We start from the raw sequence: 10,029 nt of genomic DNA on the forward strand, positions 1-10,029 counted from the left end.
GACTGAAGATCTGTGACAACTGTTATCCTGTCAGCTCATCGTTTTATTGATGAAAAAATAAAGGCCAGAAAATCGAAGAATAAACATCAATGAAGAAGAGGTGAATTAGAGATATACAGAGAGAACAATGCTATGTGCGCACCGCATTGATCCTCCTACAGTTTTGAAAACATTTCTTGATCTTCATCATCCTGCTGTTTGCCTATTGTGTGCGTGAATATTTGCCAGTAGTCATTAAAAATGTGTCTAAAAAGCAATGCAGTGAAGCAGGTTTATTTCCTTTTGCGCCCACCTTATTATCAAACAGTATCATTCTAGAATGTCACCCTCAAATTCACATGTAATGAGTAAAGTTAATCACAAGCTCCTGAATTTGTAACTTTCCTAAAATATTTGTGTCAATTTTTGAATGTTTTTGCACACGCACATCTATCTCATGGTAATTTGTACCTGCTTTAGTACTTTACAATTTAGCCTCATTGTTTTTGCGCAATTATTGATTGTATTTGTTCACTGTCTTTTAATTGTGCCTTCAATTGCCCTCCAGGGACGAATACAGCTTTTTTTAATTGAATTTTATCGAATCGATTTGAAGTTAGCATGTCAATGTTGACATCAATCTCAGGGCAACACCATGTCCAAGTTAAACTTGGCACCCCAACTTCAGAGTCTGAGTCTTGTTTTGTAATTGCTAGGTCCACACGGGACAGCGAGGATGATGATGATGAGGACAGACGGGGACGAGGCTGCACTCTGCAGTACCAGCACGCCATGGTCAGAGTCCTGACTTATTTTGTTGCTGACTCTGCTGATCCCAGGAGCCAGACCAGCTACATGTTGGGCACCGATTGGCAAGTGGACATCACAGAGTTAGTGTGGGAATTTCTCAAGGTGGAGAACCCTCAGATCGTAAAGCTGCTGAACAGACGGATACTTATGGGACGAGGTGTGGGCATGACCACCATCCAGGTACGTCATGTAGTATTATAGCAGTGTTATATAAATGATAAAATACTGTAAATTATAACATACAAATTCACTCATTGCAGTGGGATATTTGTATGGAAAATGATGGGTAACTCAAAAGTAGGTACTTGGTTTCATACCAATGATTCTGCCAATTCTTGCCAAGGTTGGGTACACTTCATGGCTAACATCAATATTGTTTTGACTTCTTCCATGTGCAATGCTCAAGGAAGGTACTGCACATGTCCATGCAATATCCCCCTTCACTAGTTATTAATAATTGCCTCCTTGCTCATAGGCACAATGTGGGTATGTTCTGGCTCCCTGATGATTGTTTTTCACCTCACACTTATCTTCAATTGGTAACGGACTAGGCATGTACTACAGAGAAAAGAAACTCAGTCCCATTGGCTATGAGTCATCATCCAATGTTACAAATGAGATTTCCATTTTAGTTAGATTTCAGGAACAACACACAAATTAAAACCATTGCTGATCACTTTTCAGGATATCAAAAAACGTCATGTTCTTTCAACCATTAACATAGCATCGTCAAGAGAGTAAGCTATTTTCAACACTTTAAACAGGTCAATCATTTGGAAAAATAGCATACACACACACGTATGAATTGATAAATTAAATTTAGCACAATGTGCTAAAGTTAGGTACCATTTGTAAAGTTTGCTAATTCTACGTTGTTTTTTAATCTACTGAACTACTTGAGGTCTCTTCACTCTGCTTCTGTTTGCCAGTCTCACGGGGAATATTTTTTTTTTTATGGAGCTGGATATTCCGTCATAGTTTCAGCACAAAGCTCTCGTAACCCAAGGTAAGGAATCAGGACAAGGTAAAGGGGCTGTGCTCGCTTGGATTTAGTTGGATAGATAGACAAATACAGGTCGTCAGCACTTGCTGGCCTCCCATTTGGCTCTTGCATATCGATACTGTTTTACATCTCCCAAAAAAAACTGCATAAAATCTGCTTCCTCATTTCTGATTTTATCTTTGGTCCACTTTTGACACAATCAATGAGCAGGATGAGTTCACGCAACAGATTACCTGTGTCACACTTCAGATTGAGTTTTTTGCATGTCAATATGCATGGAGGAAATAGAGGTTACACTTCAGTCGCACAGCATTCATCATAAACAAAGTGTGGCTGCCTGCCTCTGTTTTGGGGTTAAGGTATGTCTCCTCTCCAGATTACTAGTATGAATCAAAGAAATTGATTCCTACCTGCAGGAGCTTTAGAGTATGGATGGCAGCCGAGCGAAGTTGTTGTTTGATCTACGTGGCTTGTGAAAGCGAATGGAATAAAAAGTAGTTTTGGGGTATCATTTTGGATTTTGCACAGGGGCTTGCGAGCCTTTTATGTGAGATGAAACACTTGGAGAGACATTTTCTTAAATCACTGATAACTCACGCTAATCTGCTGTTTTCAAGACGGAGACATTTTCTCAGTGATCATTGGTAATTCCATTCCATTGCAAAGAATCCTGTCAATCAAACAGTGGTATATTTCTATTTCTGTCCGGATTCTTTTTTTTTTTTTTTTTTGCTATAGTTCTTTCTGGTTATTTCTCCTCTGACCTACACAAGTCACAATGTTTGCAACAGGAAATTAAAAAGATTTCATGAAGAAGCTGTAAAATAGACTCAGAGTCCATTTTGCCGTGTCACTTTCATGATATATTGAGAACTAATATACAATAAACGCCAAAAAAAACAATATTTTTTGAACTCGCTGTACTATGTCTCTGTCTCGTGGCAGGTGCTGTCTCCTCTGTCAGACTCAATCCTGGCAGAGAGGACCGTCACGGTGGTGGATGACAAAGTCACCATCACAGAGTTGGGAGTGCAGTTGGTCACAGGACTATCAATGAGCCTGGAGCTCAGTCCAGGAAGCAACAGAGCCATCCTGGCTACCACCACCGCACAAGAGGTTCTGCAGAGCCCCAAACAGGTCGGAACAACTAAAGAAAGTGAACGCAGTTCTGATAAAGTTCCACAACAAGTAATATCATAAAATACATACTACGCACAATAGAGTGGTAATGTTAAATGCTGCTGCCTTCTATGTGAATAACCTGGACTGGATTCCCCACACAGTACCCCAATGTCCAACCACTGCTGATCCCAAGCCCTGATGAATAAAATGGGTCAAGGCATCCTGTCTCAAAATTTTGCATCCAGTCTAAAGATTCATGCCAGTGGCTCATTGTGACGATTAGATGGACAGTTGGATGGAAGGACAGATTTTTTTCCTCAAGAATAGTTCCAGTGACTAATATTCACTGATACAATAAACTTGAACAAAGTTAGAAGTAAAACTTCCCTGTCAGAACAATATTATATTTTCAAAGGCTGTTTTTGATACGGATCATGGTTAGGATGCCTTTAAATGCAAAGCCTTTATCTGACAGCTAAACCATACTTGACCTTTCTAATCGCGCAGAATTAAATTGAAGTGTCTATAAATGTTTTTAAACAACCAAGTGAGGTCTGTTTATTTGTTCCAGATATCACTAAGTCGCTTCAGTCAAAACCTGAAAGTGAGAGTGTGACCAAATATGTTTCCTTGGGCAGCTAATAGAAGTAGCAGCTTAATCTGAGTGCATGCGATTGCAACAGCACAGTCTCTGTACCCAAATATGATTTATATCCCCAACTTGGACCTCAAATCATATTTTGCTTCCACTTCTCATTTCCCCAAGCTACCGTCATTGTGGGCGCTTTGATCTCCCCATCAAACATCATCTCTGAACTACTTCTTCACGTTTTTCGCTGCTTCAGAGAATATCGAAAGACCATATATTTTCTTTACCACATGCAAAGTCCTCTGGTTTGAAGTCAAAATGAAACTGATGAGAAGCAGTGACATAAACTAATATTGTTTTTTTATATTGTTTCCACACTCTAAAAAATTACTGTCAGGTCAACAAAATAGGTTCGTGTTCAACAATACAATGAAAAGGAGATGATGAAAATGTGAGAGTCACAAGAACTAATGTTGTGTTTTAAGGGTTGAAATCAGTAACTTGCTGAATGTAAAATGAATTAAAAAATATGTGAGTATTTTTTAGCCCCTTGATATCTAAATGCTCCTGCCTAAACCTGTTTGTTGTGTGTTGGTGTTTTCACAGGAGGCCTTGATCAGTGCCTGGTTACAGTTCAGCGATGGTTCTGTGACTCCTTTAGACCTGTACAACTCGGACTTTTTTATCCTGACAGCCACATCCCTGGATGAGGACGTGGTGACGGTGCAACAGACCCCCTCGTGGAAATGGCCTGTTATTGTGACAGAGGCAGAGGGCCAAGGCCTGCTGGTCAGGGTGGAAATGAGTGTTTGTGAGATTTGCCAGAAATTCAAACGGCGTAGTATCCTGGCCACGGGCAATTGTAATGTTAAGGTGAAGTTTGGTTATAGTGACAGTTCCAGAGGAGGCAGCAACGATTACGGCACCGATGGTGAGGAGATGGAGAACAGAGGAAGGATGCCCTCACCCGACAGGACTGGGCTGGACGCCCACTACTATGGCAGCTCAATATCCGACATGGAGCAAGGGGTGTTGAATGGGGCCACCACTACTGGTGTTGCAATCGTGCGCCGACCCAATGGGGACAAACTCTCTGGTGATGGGAGTGAGAGTATGCCAATAGATTTTTCTGACTTCCCTGCTCAAGTGGATCTGCCCCGTGGGCGCAACGTGGAAGACGACCTCATACAGACTCCTCGTGGTCTGACAGATCTGGAGATTGGCATGTACGCCCTCCTGGGGGTCTTCTGCCTTGCTATCCTCGTGTTTCTAATAAACTGCATCTCCTACACATTGAAATACCGCCACAAAGAGCTGTCCATCGAGGGTCAAGAGAACATGAACCACGCCCACGACTGGGTGTGGCTGGGAAACGAAGTCGAGCTACTGGAGAGTGAAATCAGCTTGTCACCCCAGCAGGAGGAGCAGACCTCCATGATAGACTCGGGCAGCGGACTAGAGGAAGGCAGCCACTTGTTGAACGGGGGCTCGGCCCAGAAGAACGTTCAGAGCCAAGTGCACCGGGCAGCCGACGCCGGCTGCCTGGCCAAGGAAGTCAAGGGGGAATCGCCGACAACTAAGAGGAAGCGAGTACAGTTCACCACATTCAACACCATGCCCCCGGACAGTGGCTACCCAACTGTTAGCACGTTGACCCGATGCCACAAGCAGGACATTAAGTGGGTGTGTCAGGATGTAGCGCTCGCAGACTCCAAGGAGTTACGCAATTACATGGAACGGTTAAATGACAGTGCTTTAAAAGAAGTGGCATAGTCCTGCACACTGATGCACTCATAACAACTCACCCTTTTGCCTTTCAGGGAAAAGTGGGTTTGGATTTAAAGTGAACTCGGACATTTGAGTGAAAATCATATCCAACCTGCCAAAGGCGCAATGACATCAAGGCTTGCCACTTTGCCACAAATGTAATTCGACATAAAAATTACATTATTCAACGAGGACTTGGTGGTATATATATTTCTTCTTTTGTTCCTCAGTTTTTGTTGTATTATTCCAGGATTAGTTATTTTCCCAGTAGCGATCTGCTGCCGACAAAGCTGTGAAATTCAGATGGCATGTAGATTTTTTTTTATTTAAAAAAGGATGTTCTGAATGTGTAGGCACAAATGTTTGGGAGAATTGTGTAACATTTTGATTCTCAATTTCTCCCACCAAGTTGTAACTGTTTCAGGAAAATAAAAGTCCAAACGAAACGTGTGCATGTCGTTGGAAAGAAACAGGCACAATGTTTTGTTCCTCATCATCCTCCCAAACAAGGCCAAGTGTACAACCTCATATGAAGCATTGTATTGTTGCTCTGTATATTGTATTTTCAGAACATTTAAGGAATATACAGCGATGTCAAGAGCTTGTATCAGCTTTTTATTGAGTGCCGCGTCTTCAAACGTCTCATTTGTCTGGATAACTGTTGCTATTTTGTAAGCAGAGGGGTTGAGAATGGGGACCAAATTACACATTAATGCTGGTGTTAAGAGTATTTTATGTGATGCAATTTAGCCACACGGGGAGAGCTTTAGTCCTTTATTGCTGACCAATGAAGGAAAACAGTTGCCATTAAAGCATGCCTGTCCTTAAAAATCAGTCCTCACAGGACAGCGAGAGCATCGAAGGGCTTTTAAATGGCTGGACAATGTGGTAATGTGACATTTCTTATGCTGCCCTTGAGTTTTGGGAGCTTTGAAGAAAATACCAATTAAGGGCTTGTTAACCTCTGCCCATAGCTGCCAGGAGAGCATACTGATGGACCAAATGGGGTGTGTTCGCAAGCTTTCACTTGAAAGGAAATTAGGTATAGTTAGGAGCAAGGTTGTTTTTCACAAATGCACAAATTTTCATCTTTTAAAAATGTCCCAAACAAAGGCAATCGTCTGAAAAATTGTGTTTTCTCACTGAATATTATTATTGTCACAATGGTGTCAACTGTTTTTTTAGGGGTGGTGGCTGAGGGGTGGGGGTTCTGAGTGTGTGTTATTATTTTCCATCAAGCCGAGAAATGTTCTCATTTTCTTAACCGTTACTGCAGTGTGGCTCTGATTGTTAATCAGCAACACTCACAATATTATAGTTCGGATGACGGGAGACCTGAGGTACTTCAGCAGCCATTTGTTCGAGTGTAATTGTGAATAAACACACACACATGCATGCATGCGTGCACACACATCCATACACACACAAACACACTTGTAAGAAAGTTTTGCGGCTTTTGTGCACTTGTTTAATTAGTTCAAGCAGCTTGTTGGCTCTCGCTTATCTCATTTAGTGTTCTTGCAATTAAACACATTATCATAAAAAAACGGATAAATTAGGAATAACTTGATAAAACAAAGTTTAAGTACGCAAAATGCTAAAAGAAATATTTGGAGTTAAAGCATCACCATATAAGAATATTAGTTGCACTCGATCACACACACACATACAGCTTTTTTTTTTTTTTAACTTTTTGTACTTTGGTATGTAGATGATGTGACGTGTTCTGTTTGTGGCCCCACTAGAGGCTTTGAAGCACAAACTTAGCACCCATGAGGTAAATGTGCCGTGTTGAGACGGTGACTGCTGTGCTAAGCCAGTAGACTGTGAAGGACGAGGAGCGCCGCTGTGAGGTTTGGGACGATTTAAGTGTTGGCCGCAAGTGGGTGATGGATGGGGGGCCCGCTGCGATTAAAGCCCCACTGCGACTTCCTTTGACCACAACCAGTGGCGTTAACATCTTCAGGTAAGAAAAAAGCATTCCAGCATCTTTACCCCCTCAGGTTCTGCTTTAAAACAACACTAGAGAATAATGATTCAATTTTTGGACGATGGAAACTGAACACTTGCTCAGCTAAGTCTAGACTACCCTGGAATAAAAGTGAGCAGGATCTCCCCGAGGCCTCCATCTTAAATGGACTTTTAATGAAATTAATGATGTGAGCACAACAAGCTCTCACTAATGCTTGACAGTTCTCCCTGTGGTCCGTGTTTGCAATTTCCAAATGATTCACAGCCTGATTAGTTTTTTTTTTCCTCTAGAGACATTTTTTAAATAAGTGCACCACAGCTTTAATATAACTTGAAATTACACAGAAGCATGGCAAAGTCACTGAAAATCAACAACACAATTTTATCAAAGAAAGAAAAAGACTTCAGTCCACATTTTCTTCACTGATGCAATGCCTTTTCTGGAAAGTGACTATAAACTTTATGATTAATTATATCCATCCATCTACGGTATTTTCTATAACACTTACCATCACTATGTTTGTGGTTGTGCTGCAGTCTCCCCCAGTTGAATTTGTATGCACAGGCACTTTGAACTGGTTGCCAGCCAATCGCAAAGCACAAAAACACATTCACACCAAATGCAAGAATCACACATGAGGAATCACACATGAGCACAGGGAGAAAATAGAAATTCCATCAGAGGAAAGACGCAGCCCTGATTCAAACCCCCAACCGCGAAAATGTGAGTGTGCTGCCAATTGCTTGCTGTCTATTGATTATGAATTTCTAAATATTATCTGCAAATTGAATTATGAAAATATGGCATATTAACTGGATTGATGTATTCTAGGGGGAGCACGGTGGTGCACTTGTTAGCACATCCGCCTCACAGTTCAGAGGCTGTGGGGTCGATTCCACCCCCGGACCTCCCTGTGTGGAGTTTGCATGTTCTCCCCGTGCCTACGTGGGTTTTCTCCAGGCATTCCGGTTTCCTCCCACATCCCAAAAAAATGCCTCGAGTACTCAAATTGCCCATAAATGTGAGTGCGAATGGTTGTTCGCCTGTGTGCCCTGTGATTGGCTGGCAACCATTTCAGGGTGTCCCCCGCCTACTGCCCGATGACTGCTGGGATAGTGGTATAGAAAATGGATGGATGGATGTATTCTGGGTGGCAAAGTCTCATTTTTTAGATAGATGCAGTTTGTTTTTCTTATGTAAGGTTACAACAAAAGGGAGCTACTTTATTTTGGAAAAACTAATTTAAGAGACTTATTTCAAAATGAATTCTCAAAGGTCGATGAGTTGCCTGAAACTTGTTTGAAGGTAAATATTTTACAAAGATAATAAAAAGCGCACTCTGCAAAAACAGCTTTAGTGAGTGCTCTTAGTATTTGAGATTCCTTTTATTACAGAACTAATGATCACAGCAATGAGGGAATGGTGCCAAATGGAGCAGAGTGGAATTATGTGGTTCGGACTCAAATAGAGATTAACTAAAGATGCGAAGCATCTGCTACATTACATATTTAATAATATGGCTCAGTAAGACTGAAATAAACAGTGGAGACATAGTATGTCTAAAAAATATCTAAAAAAGATTTGGACATATCATCAGACCAGGAAAATATTTCAAATGACTCGCAAACTTTTCTTGTTGACTGCTTAAGAGCAGACAACTTACCACAAATATATATCAGGCCTGACTCTAAAAGCCAAAGGCAAAAAAACAATTGCATTTGTTGTTCAACCCCTTCTTGAAGCTGAGGTAAGAACACCATCCACTTTGTCACTATCAGTCCTGAAGCACTGGTAGGGCTCCGTGCATGTAGTAACATATCAACCAAGACAAATCAGGGTGTTTTTGCCTACTGGAACACAACAGAAGGTCAGGGGGTTGTCAAGAGTCACCTGGCACGGATACGGTAAGAGGATGAGATATATTTATCCTGATACCTGTACCTTCATATGGAGGTCAAGCTCCACGATGAAAATTTTACTGTGTAACTGGGCCTGCAAAATGAATGAATGCTATGATGTGTGTGTGTGACAAATATATTATTTAAATTATTTTCTTAGCCCCTTTGATGTATCGCTCAATACGTCCTTTACCACTGGAAGAATATTTAAATGATAAGCATGGGCCAGGGGTGACTGGTCTGACTGCAGAGCTGAACCTTCAGTCAGTGTAGAGGTGTATGCACACATTGGCATATTGCAAAGAAAAATACTCTTTTGGTATGTAGTGTATCGTTTAACTACATCCAAACTTCAAGTACATAATTATGTTTTATCTCCCCAGGGCACTTGTTTTTCAATCAGGTTTATTATAGTTAACAAAAGCTAATCTTGGGGGGGAAAAAATGCATTTTTGTTAACGAAGTAAAGTGAAAATAACAATGACGTAACAAACACTAACTGAAAGTATATATTACATTCATTAAACTATAATTTTTATATTATATTATATATATGAACTTTTGGATTTCATTGAGGACAAAAAAAGTGTAGTTAACTTTATTATATAATACTTAGTGTTCTTTTTTATTTGTTAAATCTTGTATTCGACAAAGAAAATACTAAAACTAATACAAAATAAAAACTGACCGTAGCCCTGAACCGAGATTCAAACTCAGAATCTCTCAACTGTGTGGTTGACATGTTAATTACTGTTGCCTGACAACGATTTGCATCCAATCATGTCATTTACCAAAGGAGAAAAGCAAATTAGAAAACACTCATGTAATTTTCAAAAAATATAAGATATGGAGAAAATGTCTCCTTTATGTATTCATCTTTAATTATAGC

At 40.6% G+C, this 10,029-nt stretch overlaps 1 protein-coding gene across 1 annotated transcript in view; it reads left to right on the forward strand.

Moving 5' to 3' along the window:
• Positions 1 to 5,870, forward strand: part of LOC148398147 (transmembrane protein 132C) — an 80,515-nt gene extending 74,645 nt beyond the window's left edge. Inside the window, exons 7-9 of the mRNA XM_088377042.1 lie at positions 696 to 969; positions 2,738 to 2,929; positions 4,110 to 5,870. Coding sequence (XP_088233168.1) covers positions 696 to 969; positions 2,738 to 2,929; positions 4,110 to 5,276 — 1,633 coding nt within the window. The 3' untranslated portion in view covers positions 5,277 to 5,870. The remainder of the gene's footprint in view (positions 1 to 695; positions 970 to 2,737; positions 2,930 to 4,109) is intronic.
• Positions 5,871 to 10,029: the final 4,159 nt, after the last annotated feature.

The sequence above is a fragment of the Syngnathus floridae genome, chromosome 5 (assembly GCF_059516105.1).
Source record: "Syngnathus floridae isolate MCC-2025c chromosome 5, RoL_Sflo_1.0, whole genome shotgun sequence".
Lineage (NCBI taxonomy): Eukaryota > Metazoa > Chordata > Actinopteri > Syngnathiformes > Syngnathidae > Syngnathus > Syngnathus floridae.